Below are 15,102 nucleotides of genomic sequence, written 5' to 3'. Positions count from 1 at the left end.
CACGGATCGATATATGTCGCATTTCATTGTTTCTATACTATACCTGTACTTGAATTTGACATTGAAAACGTTGGCAGCAGTTTCAGAAACTCAAATCTTACATGTAAATGATTTTGCTCGTTTCGAAAAACAGCAGAGTGTGTGTTTATTAATTAATGTACTGTATCATAACTCATCACCATCATCATAATCCAACAATACTCGATAAAAAAAAATGTATTCTTTGATGGCATATATATTCACGAATTTCCAAACCATCGAAGCTGAGACGAGGGTTTTGATACTATTTGATATTATTTCATTAATGAAAATTCACCTTTCTCATGTTTTTTATATGGGTTGGGGGGTCTAACCTAAATCCGTCGATTCCTGATTTGAATACTGTTTTGGGTATGACCACATATGATGTACGTTTACTCTTTTGTTCGTCATGCTACAATATAACAATCATATTTTTGAAAGCTCGCGGTCATCGCTGCTGTTTATTTATCTAACACCATTAGTGCCACTCATGTTTTAGTGCCAGGGGCTCTTCCATTTCAATCCTTTCTGTGCTTGAATAGGACTTCGACATTATAGACGAGTTCCGAGCTCCCTGGTTGCTGCTGTGGCGTTGTTAAACGTGCACCCGCTATAGAAAGAGGTGTGTGTGGGCGTGTGTTTGTGTGTGTTCACAGTTTTTTCATGTTCCATAGACATCCTTGTGTCTACCGGGGTTGAAATGTTGTGAAAATTATATTTTTTTCTGTATCATTGTGTGTAATAACGAGCAGTAAACTTTCTAAGGTATAACCTCGATGCTTACAATACAATCTGTACATGCGCCGACATTTCCCTTCCCCATCTCCCTTCGCGTGCATGGCAACCAAGCGTGGGTAGACTAAATTACGTACTTGTTCAATAATTGTTGTTTTGTTGTTCTTATCCGCGATAATTTTACTCGCTTCCCATTAATGACATAAGTACATGTACGATTCAATTGGCTACACTGCTGTATTGCGTAGAACCACTGCCTCAGAGTGATATATATATATATATGTTTATATGTATATACTGTATATAAAGTGTAAGTGATTTCCGCACTGGGATTACTAGTACTCGTATATCTGCCTTTGAAAGGCCACACTTCAGTAACTAAACGATTGGGCCGTGTTCGACCGATAACAACTTACGACGACTCTGCAAAGATACGGTAATATAGCTATCAAGATGCAACCACGGGTAAGTTATCTATCATAATTTCGACGGATGTGTTCGTACTTGTGTCGTCATGTTTCGTTTTCATACTTTATTTGTGTCGTCATCACGATGTTTTGTTGTTTTATACCAATTCTGACAATTGCCTTTCATGTCCCCAAAAATAAGAGTGGCTCCGTGCCGTCATTAGTGACATGGCATTTGGAAAGAAACAGTAAGACGCCAGTGTGTCTGGGCGATATGTATACTCCGCTGGAGCGATCAATTTCCTGTGAGGCATGCTACCGTCTTTGATTGCTGAAGACAGTAAAAATCAAAGTGCTGTTGTGGCGTCCCGGAAATCAACATGTTGCCTTCAATATGAAAACCTACATTTCACAATATCGATCTCATACTCAAAATAATCACACATAAGCGGAAATTGTGAATACTATTTACAAGGACGACACGTGACGAGTTTGGAAATTGACGAAAATTGCTGATTCGATCATCAGTAATTCCGACTATTTTCACTTTGCGTTGGTTCGCTACCCGTTATGATGTTCAACTGTGGACATTCGAATTCACCAACTATTTGTCACGATTGTCAACGATCTTTCATATGTGAAGAACGTATGGACATTGATTGTCGGAAACAGTCGCCTGATACACGCCGATTTTTTCTATTTAATCTGTGAAGTCGATAAATATTTATTCTTGTTAATGTATCAGCGTTTATTATAAATAATGTCCAATTTATCCGTTTGTTCAATATGTTTAACACACCATTTTTTCTTTTGCGCGTTTAGGTGTCTCAGGCCCTCTCCTCTGGTGCATCATCACGATTCACTTCAGTCGGGTCGTATTTTCTCTAAATCGCCGCTAATTGCGAATAATAAGGAATCCGTATTCCCACAAGAACTGTTTATGCCAAATTATTTACTGGCCAAATATTAAACATGCCCTTTAAACTGTGTTTACGTCATTGTTGATTTAGCATGGTAATTGCTTTTTTTATTTTTAATCCGCATCACGAGAAGGACTGGCATCAACACTGCGCCCTCACACATCGAGTTAGAAGTACGGCGCCCACAAACTTTGAAAGAGATGCTTCTGCTAAAATTATTGTTGTAATATATACAATATATACAACGAATATTAAAAGAGTTTTGCTGAATCTGTAGAACAAACATGTCAACCCTCGCCACGAAAGCCGCTGCCTTGGCGGCAGTGATCGCGATTGAAGCAGGGCTTCATATGGTTTGTATCAGTTCCGAGTCATTCTGTAATTTCGTCAGGTCTATATGGGTTCATTCTGAATATTTGACCATGACAATATATTTCATAAAAAAACGTCAAAATCCGTCATTACGTTCTCGTTTCCGACGTAGTTCTCTCTGATGTGTCAAGACTAACGTGATTTCAAACAAAATATATGCTACATATGCACTTTTTCAACTTTTGTTATACTTTGGTTATGCATCTTATTGTACATCAAATAATCAACGGCGACATCGCCTGTCGACAAACATCACATACCGACAAATTATCACATACTGACAACGAGTTGACGTAATGTTTATTCCAAACTTGTTCGTCAGGTTAGCCCTCAGTTTCTATGGTAAATACAACCTTAATCTCTAGTACATTTGTTACAATTCATTTAATGATTAATTGTCAGAAAATATCTAATTAGTATTCAAATGCCATAATTTAAAAGGATGGGCACTAGTTTATTTAGTCTGCGCGTAAATTCAATCAATTGTAAATGCCTATTATCGATGTGAGTTTATTGTTTTGCCGAAACCTCTTTAGCGCTGAATGTAATGGTAATTTGCCGACATGCAAGCGATTACATATCGCCGATACACACCAATGGCAATCAATTGTTCACGGTAATCGTTACCTATATTTATGGATTTTCATTTGTCGGGAAACTGCTTGTCCATGTTTGATTGATTTTTATGAATTGCTTCATAAGACGGTTATGCTTTGTATAGCTAAAAATCAATGCCATACAACACATTTTTTAAGCTGAAAAGATTTTTTCTTGATATTTTTCTTCTGCAGCCATAAAAAAATGAGATCATTACTGACCGATAAAATGAACGTCAGAAAGAATACATACAAACGCACACACGTATTAGTGGTAACTGTACACGCACGACATTTACGCGTTGTTCTCCTTCGTAGGTTCAAAATGACGTCACTTCCCCATGACAACTTAACGTGCGTTCTCGTTGGTTTTATTATTATTATTATGTTATCAACTTTTCGATATATTTGCTGTAATAAATTATACAATACCGATGAACTAGTTTGTGTGGCTTCGAGACAGTAGATTTTTAGACCAGTGTGTGCGCCCATTGTAAAATAGCTAGTTTAGTATTGGTTGGTTCGCCAAACGAGTTATACTTAATTGGTGACGTAGAGTCCACCATATCATGTTTGTATCGCAAACGGTGTGACCGATTATTGTCTACAGGGGGTATCAGAATGACCTGCCAACGAGTGACGGGTCCCGTGAATTGGTCTCAGGCTGTCCACCATAATTAAACAATAAACGGCTGGGTTTAGTATTTGTTTAGCTGATTGATGTGATGGCTACATGTATATAGCCGTCTTAGTTTTTCCCACCTTTCCCGAATTTAAACCAGGTCTCGCGTATATACGTACGATCACCCGGTGTTTTCAATATTCCTTGAATGAATGTATGTATATTGTGTGTGAATTATAGACATGTTCACGTCCATTCACATAATCTTTGTTCGAGGACTATACCATGACAACACCTTGTGTATTTTACCTGGCATACAACATTTTCTCTGTAACCTATTTTCTCTGTGATTTCGTGACAGAATCGATACATACTAGTACTAACGATGCAATACTAATACTAACGATGCAATACTAGTACTAACGATGCAATACTAGTACTAACGATGCAATACTAATACTAACGATGCAATACTAGTACTAACGATGCAATACTAGTACTAACGATGCAATACTAGTACTAACGATGCAATACTAGTATTGACGAGTATTGTTTGTTACTGTATGTTGATAAATACATTGGGCTGTGATTTATCAAGAACTGAAAAGTATGTTCTTGTAACACTCACGTGCACCGAGTATTCGATCAAGGGAGTGATTCAATTATTTCATGCGCATGTCCACTGGTTATTTTGGTACGTACAATAAAAATCAGTGCGCATGCGTATTAGTGTTTTTCCACTCAACAAGCATTATTGCTGTTGTTGTTGTTGTTTTAAAGTAAAGTATCCAGATTTCGACATGACGGTGCATCGACACTAATGTTGATAAATAATTGACACAGTTGCTGAAAATACATCTCTGACCACAAACAACGAATATCTGAAATATAACATGCGTTTTATAGAACCAATTGTGTCGTATATATCTGGACGTATCTAAGCGTCATGAATTAATGCTAATTCGCCATGATATAAGAATAATACATCATGTCACTATATTGGTACATTATGGCATTATATAAATATATCACGACATTATACAAATACATCATGATATTATACAAATACATCATATCATTATATTGATACATTATGGCATTATAAAATGCATCCCGGCATTATATAAATATAACATGACATTATACAAATATATCATGACATTATACAAATACATCATGACATTATACAAATATATCATGACATTATACAAATATATCATGACATTATACAAATATATCATGACATTATACAAATATATCATGACATTATACAAATACATCATGACATTATACAAATACATCACGACATTATACAAATACATCATGACATTATACAAATACATCATGACATTATACAAATATATCACGACATTATACAAATATATCACGACATTATACAAATACATCATGACATTATACAAATACATCATGACATTATACAAATACATCATGACATTATACAAATATATCATGACATTATACAAATATATCATGACATTATACAAATATATCACGACATTATACAAATACATCATGACATTATACAAACACACCTCAAATGATGTACCCTCTAGCTGCATGTTTGTATCCGCTCTAACAATGTAGTAGACTGATGTATATTTCATATCAAACTTAATCACACTTGCTTTTCCGGGTGCCCACATGAATAAGAAAGAATAATCATTGTATAATATGATACTTGTTGGGAAGTAATTCAAAGTTGAAATTAAACTGGGCCACATTTGGAGGGTAGAATCGAATCTGGAACATTCCGTTTATCTGATAAAAGGGAACGTGCACTTTCTTATCAATGCGAATGATAATGCACATGACACCACGTGACCAGGCGACGAATGACAATAGGGTAGACAGCGGTTGGCGCTGATAACGATGAAGAATATAACTACATGTGTGCCAAAATGATCATATAGTGTGTCTCCTCGGCGTACTCACCACTTTAGGTAAAGTCCACTGAAATTGTTTAGCAGTAGGGGAATATTGCAGCTCGTTGACAAACACATTCTCATTTGTTTTAATCTTCATATTGTTTTCCATTTCGTGTCTTTTCAGATTTCGATATCATCTTTTCTTCTGTTTGCAATGAACGTTCTAATCTTCCTTGCCTGCTGCAGCGCCTCTATACTCATGCGATCGAGGGCGCAACAAGAAGACAACTGTTTTCCGGGAACTACTGACTTAGTGATCCACCATGAGGTAGTAGACCAAGAAACGGGATTCACAAAGTACTGCTCTGGTATGGCTGTTCTTAAAAAATGCGAAGGATCGTGTATTTCCCAGGTAACGCCGAGTGTGAGATATGGATTTTCCAAGGTAAGCATCACTCATAAAAATACATATTTGTTATTATATATTGTTTTTTATTTGACTAAAGTAGTTAAGAGTATCATGTGTATTGGAAATGAAACCGCACGTTAAGATTAACTTTAAAATGAAAGCATAAAATGTCACCATCTTCTCGTTACCGACGTATAACACATAACGTGGATATTAAGTTATAGGCAATCAGAAAATCACCATATAAACAATCTACAGTTCTGTATGGACCGCAGTCATCGCATGTATCTCCCCATATGTCACCCAGAATCAGCGAGAACCCATATCATACAGAATATTGTTTTCAGATTGTAGCAATTCAAGTTCGGGTAATGAATGGTAGACTGTTATCTCAAGTTCAGTAAATGCTAATGTTCTTTCCGCGTCCTTGGACGAGCTTATATATTACCCAATATTGTAGGTTTATCACTACCCCCCCCCCGTTTAAGATGCATGTGATAAATCCTCGGCATTTTCTCTAAGAACAAAACAAAATGTTTCAACTGCACTACACAATCAGTGCATTTATAAGCTTGCTATAGTACTAGTCTAATCATCGGATTGCCTTGTATTGTAACCTACATGTTAATTAGCTAGCGTCGTTTCCCAAGAGCCATCACACATGGCGCGATCAAAAAGAGTTTCCCGTATACATGGAAGACACATGCAGCGTAAACCCATTAATATTTACAGACGCTAAAACGCGATAAATTGCCCGGGAGAGTATACACCATGTTGGGTCCATTATTCATTAGAAAAAAAATCACCCAATGTTTCTCAAATGCAACAAAATTAGAATTTATGTACATTTGACACGTACTCATGTATATGAACGATACTGATATGAGTGTATGCATAGAGAATTCAAACCAGGGTGTTGGAAATGTGATAAACTTGTATTTGATCCAAATAAAATTTATATCATAATCTCACGTGTACTTTCTTTTCTCGCCTGTGCTATATTACAGCAATCATGTATATGCACGCTTGTCTTATTATTCTTATCATTTTGTTATCTCGCAGGAAAATTAACTAGAGTATATTCAATGCAATATTAACGTGCATGTTTTGTCTTTGGAAAATGCATTTTTGCGATTTAGCTGAAAAGACAACATTTTCGTCGAGTTGCGTATGCGTATAACTTATTATTAATTATATCTATTAATGTGATTCATTATACTAATTAACATATGCAGATTACCTACTCATTTATTTTACTCATTAACATATGCAGATTACATACTCAATTATTTCACTCATTAATTAACATATACAGCTCACATACTCATTTATTTTACTCAATAACATATGCAGATTACATACTCATTTATTTCACTCATTAACATATACAGCTCACATACTCATTTAGTTTACTCATTAACATATACAGCTCACATACTCATTTATTTTACTCTTTAACATATGCAGATTATATATTCATTTATTTTACTCATTAACATATGCAGATTACATACTCATTTATTTCACTCATTAACATATGCAGCTCACATACTCATTTATTTTACTCATTAACATATGCAGATTACATACATATTATTTTACTCATTAACATATGCAGATTACATACTCAATTATTTTACTCATTAACATATGCAGATTACATACTCATTTATTTTACTTAATACATATTTAGACTACATACTCATTTATTTTACTAATTAACATATGCAGATTACATACTCAATTATTTTACTAATTAACATATGCATATTACATACTCATTTATTTTACTAATTAACATATGCGGATTACATACTCAATTATTTTATCATTAACATATGCAGATTACATACTCATTTATTTTACTTAATACATATTTAGACTACATACTCATTTATTTTACTAATTAACATATGCAGATTACATACTCAATTATTTTACTCATTAACATATGCAGATTACATACTCATTTATTTTACTTAATACATATTTAGACTACATACTCATTTATTACAATAATTAACATATGCAGATTATATACTCATTTATTTTACTCATTAACATATGCAGATTACATACTCATTTATTTTACTCATTAACATATACAGATTACATACTCATTTATTTTACTCATTAACATATACAGATTACATACTCATTTATTTTACTCATTAACATATACAGCTCACATACTCATTTATTTTACTCATTAACATATGCAGATTATATACTCATTTAATTTACTTAATACATATTTGGACTACATACTCATTTATTACAATAATTAACATATGCAGATTGTATACTCATTTATTTTACTCATTAACATATGCAGATTACATACTCATTTATTTTACTCATTAACATATACAGATTACATACTCATTTATTTTACTCATTAACATATACAGCTCACATACTCATTTATTTTACTCATTAACATATGCAGATTACATACTCATTTATTTTACTTAATACATATTTAGACTACATAATCATTTCACCAATTACCATATATATTACATAATCATACATGTCAATTATATGTAGATTACACACTCATTCATTCCACTTATATAATATTTATACATACCTTTTCATTTATTGAACATACTGTTTACTGTTTATACTGGACATACTGGTCATTGATATCACGATGATAATGTTGGTCCAGTATTACGAACAAAATTGCTAGAACGTATCGTATTTTAAAAATGAATTCATTTTCGCTATTTTGCAGGAATGTAAATGTTGCCGAGAAAGAACGCGAACTTTGCGAACAGTAGTTTTAGATGCGTGCTTCGATGTAGATAACAACCCACTTCCAGGCGTGACTCATCAAATGGTCTTACAAGAACCCAGCGATTGTGCCTGCCAAGTCTGTGCCCTTTAAAGCAATCCATGTATCAAATGTATAATAAGACTTTTTACACACAGAAACATATATTGTATACAGACTCATGGTGAAATGGTTTATCATATAGGTTTATAGTATATAGAGTTATATATGTAGTATACACACTCATAGTATATATGTGCATAGTATATGGGTTCATGGTGTATATTATACATGTTCATATGTATGCACCTACTATATGAGCTCGTAGTAGATATACACATATAGGGAATAGTATACCAGCTCATAGTATATATGTGCATAGTATATGGGTTCATGGTGTATATTATACATGTTCATATGTATGCACCTACTATATGAGCTCGTAGTAGATATACACATATAGGGAATAGTATACCAGCTCATAGTATATATGTGCATAGTATATGGTTTCATGGTGTATATTATACATGTTCATATGTATGCACCTACCATATGAGCTCGTAGTAGATATACACATATAGGGAATAGTATACCAGCTCATAGTATATATGTGCATAGTATATGGGTTCATGGTGTATATTATACATGTTCATATGTATGCACCTACTATATGAGCTCGTAGTAGATATACACATATAGGAAATAGTATACCAGCTCATAGTATGTAGATGCATAGTATATAGACAGATAATAAATAGTATATAGACTCATAGTAGTATATAACTATACAATGCAACAATGCACCCTAACTTGTGCAACTATACTGACACATAATGTGTTAATTATTCAGTCAGTTATTTAGGTATGATCATTATTAAACTTCAGAAAGTCTAGGACTCATGAGTATGCCTTTGATTTGAATTTACGAATGCTGTATTTTGTATTTCCTTAGAAATTATTAAAGGCACTAATTATTCGCAAACAACTCTACATCATGTGCCGTGTCTTCATTTTATTTATACTGACTTTACAAATCACAGTACACGGCATTTGCAGATACTGTTGTCATCACGAAGCTACTTGCGAGATTGTGCTTGACAACTCTTACACCTTAACCTTAATACGTTGACAAGTAGAGAGACAAAAACGTCACTTATTGGATCACATTTTTAGTTCGAAGTTAATAATTATTTTAAATTAAAAAAAATCTATAACTTATAGATGTTTGATGAAATTAAGAGCACACTGAAAATGAAAAACATCAGAGCAGAGTTTCACTCAGTAGAACAACATTGAATGCAAAACATATGCTAATATTTGCTGTTTCTTTGACAATGTAAGACTTAAGAATGAATGGATTTTGGAATGTTCCATTAAACATTCCATTAACGATGTACAGCTCAGGCGTGTCGAGGAGGAAACTATATTCCGCCTTGGAACTAAAGAACCCCATGGTATTAACAAACAGTTCAACTCATTTGTTGAGCTCACTACCTAGGGCGCGTTATTTGTTCTATTGTGGAATTTTTTGTGATTCTAACTTATAGTTCATGCGCGTTCTTACGTTCTTATGTTCTACCTGTACGTTATCACACTTGCTTCTATGCTATCGATAAAGAGCCATTGCTCGAAACGTCTAGCTATTTTTAATAGTTATTTAGGACTACGATTACCAAATATTATCTTCAATATATCATTACATTTGCCTTGCCGTTTTTCAACTTATATTTTAGAATAGAAAACATCCATCTACGCTTTTGGGGTCAGCATTTACGTGCAATATATTAGTATATGAGTCACTGAATCTTCTTGACATTTCCCACCCCTTTATGTGCATCTACCTTGCTACATGTGAGAATGTGAGAATCAACCTTACTATATGTGAGAATGTGGGAATCTACCATAGTATATGTGAAAAAACTACCTCACTATATGTGAGAATCCACCTCACATATGTTAGGATGCAATAAATCTTCTAAATTATATTCGTCAGTACGTGTGTTTCCAATTTCCTGACATAGGTCGCTAATTGTGGGAAGCCTTCATGTCCCGAGGTTGAACACAATTCCCTGCAACCCAATCTAATTAAAGAGCTTGCATATTTCAATATGTCCCTTATTTCCGGAATGACGCAGGATGTCCCACGCAAAAAAAAAAATTCTTGAGTGATTTTGTCAAGCTCCTGGGTCCAGCAACATTTTCAAATTCGGTTTTATAATATAACTCTTCTAGCCTATACCCCAGTTTAAAATCTTTACTAGACAAAGTGAAGAACTCACAATAAACTACCAAAGTGCAATCACATTGGGTGAAAAACCATAATTAGCAGAACAATAATCACCAAAAGCAGCAATACAATACTTGAAGAGCATAGTAACACGACATAACAGAACTCTTTACATTTTATGATTTTTGAGATAAGTGAATCAATGACTCAACACAGGCATATCAGCTATCACACTAGACTTACATACAACCTTTCCATCTTTTTTGACATAACGAACATTTTCTGAGCTGCTAATCCAGTTAGATTTAATTTTAAAAAACGTGGTGACCCCATTTTTGCGAACACTGCACTATTTCGATTTTTTCCAAAACCCAGAAGTCAAAACTCTCTACTATTACACTCCATACGCCATTTTGTACATCAATTACTAACATGAATTAAATATGACTCATCATCAGTAAGGACAAAGTTGCATCTTATACTGAAAATTAGAATCGTTTATTAGAACACCTAAACCTATACTACGCAATTGCCAATTATATAGTAAGTGACACGATAGCGTCACCTTGCCTATCGTTATAGAGAACGTGATCGTTTACATTAATAATATTCAGTCGCTATATAAATAACATAATTAACAAAAATGGATGTTTTCACCTTTTTGACAAAACACAATTCACATCAGCGCAGTCAATTGTTTTTGTTATATCAATGAACGCCGACAAAGTAAATATATAATCATTCTCTTATTTCAAAGAGTAAATTTTACTTACATTTGCCAAAAAAAACTGATTCCCATTTTAATCCAATTTGCGTGATAGGTTGCATTATTCCTTGTCACCACAGCTAAAAACATAACTAAAATGTTTTTTTTAACCAATGCATCCTTATACCTATGATTGACAACTTTGTTAACCTTTTCCATAGTAGTATCACCATTCAAGGATTCATGAAAATATCACGATTCAGAGTACTACGTTTATTTCTCCATTCAATTTGAACTTTGATCTGAATAATCCTAGCATATGATTTATCATCAAATACTAAAACATCGTCTACACCAGAGACTTTATAAAGATTTTCAAAATAATGTTTTCAATTCCTTAAAACGTGGTTCATATCAGGAATAAGGAAATTGATTTATGCGTACACACTCAGTTGAACATGTTTGTGTTAATTTGGACCTAATTAGATTGTACTATCCTCATTAATATTTGTCATTACATTATTTTCATTCGTATAGAGGATCATTTTATGTAACTCGTCTTGCTTCATACTACTAGTAATCTTTGGGTATGTATCGCTTGATATACTGGGCTGTACACATTTGATGAGGGTCAATTCTGTTGAAGTAAGGATATCCCAACGTCAAATTTCTCTCTGAGAGATAGGCTTTCGAAAATGAACTATAAAAATACAAATTCAAGTTCAAAATCAACACATTCGTTTTTTGCGGCAGATCTTCGACCCGCATTACTCGAGACTCACAGTGAACGGAAAACCACAAATTCTGGACAATGTTTTTCTTAAACGCAGATCAGTTATGAATAATGAAGAAATAGATTATATATCTTCAATTTCTTACCTATAAAGACATCTTTTGTTTCCTTGCAGATATATGTTGTGCAATATTCATTAATGCTTTTGGCAATTATTATAAAAGCTGATTTGTTTGCATCTTGTTAATACATAATGACTTATTCATATTTCGCACCATCGATTATACTATGGTTACAAGGAAGACAACATTTATACAGCTTGCTCGTATTTTCAGACCATTGTGCTTTCTCAATGTCGCGATTTACACCCAAGTGCCTGGGATTCAAATTGTGCATTCAGTCTGTTTATGTATGTATGTACAAAGTCAAAGATGCTTTTCAAATGTCGCATTCGATTTGATTAATATTTGAAATTTGTGAAAACAGAAATTTTTCTGAATACCGGCACTGGTACTGAATAATAATCCATGAGCCCGTTAATATTGCAATCACGCGTCGAAAGTAACGATATTGCTTTTTGTTTAGAAATGTGATTGAAACACGTGGATATTCTGATTGTGCCTGTTCATTTACTATTGTGGTAATATTATATATAATAAGCCTTACTACGCCCGTGTCAATACGTACTAAATAATTGATTGTGTCATGAAGCATAAACCGGCGATCAGCATAGCTCTCATTTGTTCTTATATTATATCGATTTGTAATCCGAAGAAGCGGACCGTTACATGTCTCTGTATAACATGCCCCGAATAACACAAAACCTTCAGGCTAATGCCTCGCGGTTTTTAACGAATTGTCACTAATGCTCAACTCTTTCTGAAATATTATGATAAAAAAGTTAATTGTCATCTTACATTTATTCTATTTTGTTATGACATATTACATAATCTGTCAATAGATTACATTTTATAGATATATTGATCTCTACTTCGAAGAGATATTAGAATTACTAGTACTTGTAAGTGTTCTCTACAGCGGGAAGTGTATCGGGTTCAACACTATGATCCCCTGTATGCAAATGCTTGATCGCTTACAAAACATATGGGTTTTAGGATAACTTGCACGTCATATATCATATAATTGAAATGTATTAATGACAAAAGTGATATTAAGAGTGTTAGTGGTTATAATATACGCTCAGTCATAATCCCAGTCACGTTTTATGCTGCAACTGAGTTCAACACTGAGTTCTGTAAGTGAATAGTTTGTGCTTATATCATACGTTCTGCAATTATCAGGACATTTTATAATCTCAACCCATTTATAGAGATAATTTAAAGCGCGGTGGCCGTTGCGCAGCGCGTGTTCGAATTTCATGTAAATAAACAATGTCATTTACACGCGTTGTATACGTCGCTATGAGTCCCATATCGAACAGGACGCGGCACGACGACCATCGCTCTTTAAGTATCGTTGGGAAAATAAAACTATGTCTTCCATGCGTCTCATGATTCAGGGTATGGTAATATTCTCCATAAGGCCCCTACCTTTGAACCCTGGCATTTGTGACCGCTATATTAAAATAATGGCTCTAATAAGTCTGCTATACGACAGCCTTGCATTCATAAAATGAACGTAGCGATTCGATTGGTTGAATTGTTAATGAGATGAGTGTCGATTATTTGCGCGTGTGTTTGAAATAGACAGAGTAAACAAGGCGAGGCGGCGGTTCGAATTTGAATGGTGAAATTATTGGGGAGGCAGTTTTCTTGTGAATTGAAAATCAAACATGACCTGACAGAACTTGCATGGTTGCAGAACTAAAACAGAATCACGCGACCGTAGAAAAATATAGGTACGATATTCCAAATACGGTCAAAGTTTATTCACTAGTATAAACACGCGCGTCAGTTGGGGGTTCGTGATTGGCTGTACCCCACAGTGCACAGGTCACATGTGAAATATAACAGCTCGGAGACAGGAGGTCGAACAATTTCTGAAAAGTTCTGGTGTCACATAATTGATATTCCCTGTCACATTTTAGAAATATACACTCCATGCATGTGATATGTGATAAGAATATATTCCGCAGTGTTATTTAAAAATAATCGCTGATAATTATGAAAATATAATGACAACATAATTGACTGATGTGGTTTAGGTAACAAATGTCATCGTATCCAATCATACACACAAATACATAATCAACTTCATGTGAGAAAGATATGTTATTCTCATAGCATATAACTAAAAAGTCAAGCCAATAATTTCTCGAGTCCACCTTATCCCAAATATGACGCCCGTGAACTGAACAGTTCTCAATATAAACTGTTGATCTACATTGAACAAACGTTGCAGGGGCTTCTGATACCATCTTTGTAACTTTGTTACAAAATTTGTCAATAACATTTGTCGACAATAAAAACAAAAACAAAAAAACATGACAACTGAATGTTGCTTTGAAGACTCGACTTACCGTCGTGTATGAGCGGGGTAAACTCTCTAGGCTAGAAAGAGTATAGTATTATTATACAGATAATTGAAAATAGTTAAATTATAATATCTTATTTCATTACAAGACACTCTCTTACTGGGATTATATGTCCATCCGAATATAAAATTGAAGTTGTTAGCGTGATTTGTTTTTACGAATAAAGGAACAAATCAGCTAACGGGAAAGCACAAT

At 34.0% G+C, this 15,102-nt stretch overlaps 1 protein-coding gene across 2 annotated transcripts; it reads left to right on the top strand.

Annotated features, from left to right (window-relative positions):
- The first annotated feature begins 1,068 nt into the window (after window positions 1-1,068).
- Window positions 1,069-9,737, top strand: LOC100373406 (partner of bursicon-like). Of its 2 annotated transcripts, none has more exons than XM_085501682.1 (3): window positions 1,069-1,221; window positions 5,744-6,004; window positions 8,709-9,737. In XM_085501682.1, exons 1-3 carry the CDS (start codon window positions 1,210-1,212, stop codon window positions 8,859-8,861), a joined length of 426 nt encoding a protein of 141 aa, XP_085357808.1. In that variant the 5' UTR covers window positions 1,069-1,209; the 3' UTR covers window positions 8,862-9,737. The 2 variants fall into 2 exon arrangements, with proteins under 2 accessions (XP_085357808.1, XP_077863738.1); XM_078007612.2 differs by lacking the exon at window positions 1,069-1,221 and adding an exon at window positions 5,553-5,634.
- The last annotated feature ends 5,365 nt before the right edge of the window (window positions 9,738-15,102 follow it).

This window comes from Saccoglossus kowalevskii, chromosome 7, assembly GCF_978046115.1.
Source record: "Saccoglossus kowalevskii chromosome 7, keSacKowa6.1, whole genome shotgun sequence".
NCBI lineage: Eukaryota > Metazoa > Hemichordata > Enteropneusta > Harrimaniidae > Saccoglossus > Saccoglossus kowalevskii.
Note: the sequence above shows the minus strand (reverse complement) of the source record. Positions and strands in the feature narration are given on the sequence as shown.

Bases quoted from the DNA above. Each gene is read 5' to 3' on its own strand.
- LOC100373406 (XM_085501682.1), top strand. The intron at 6,005-8,708 runs GTAAGCATCACT...GCTATTTTGCAG, and splicing joins TGAGATATGGATTTTCCAAG to GAATGTAAATGTTGCCGAGA.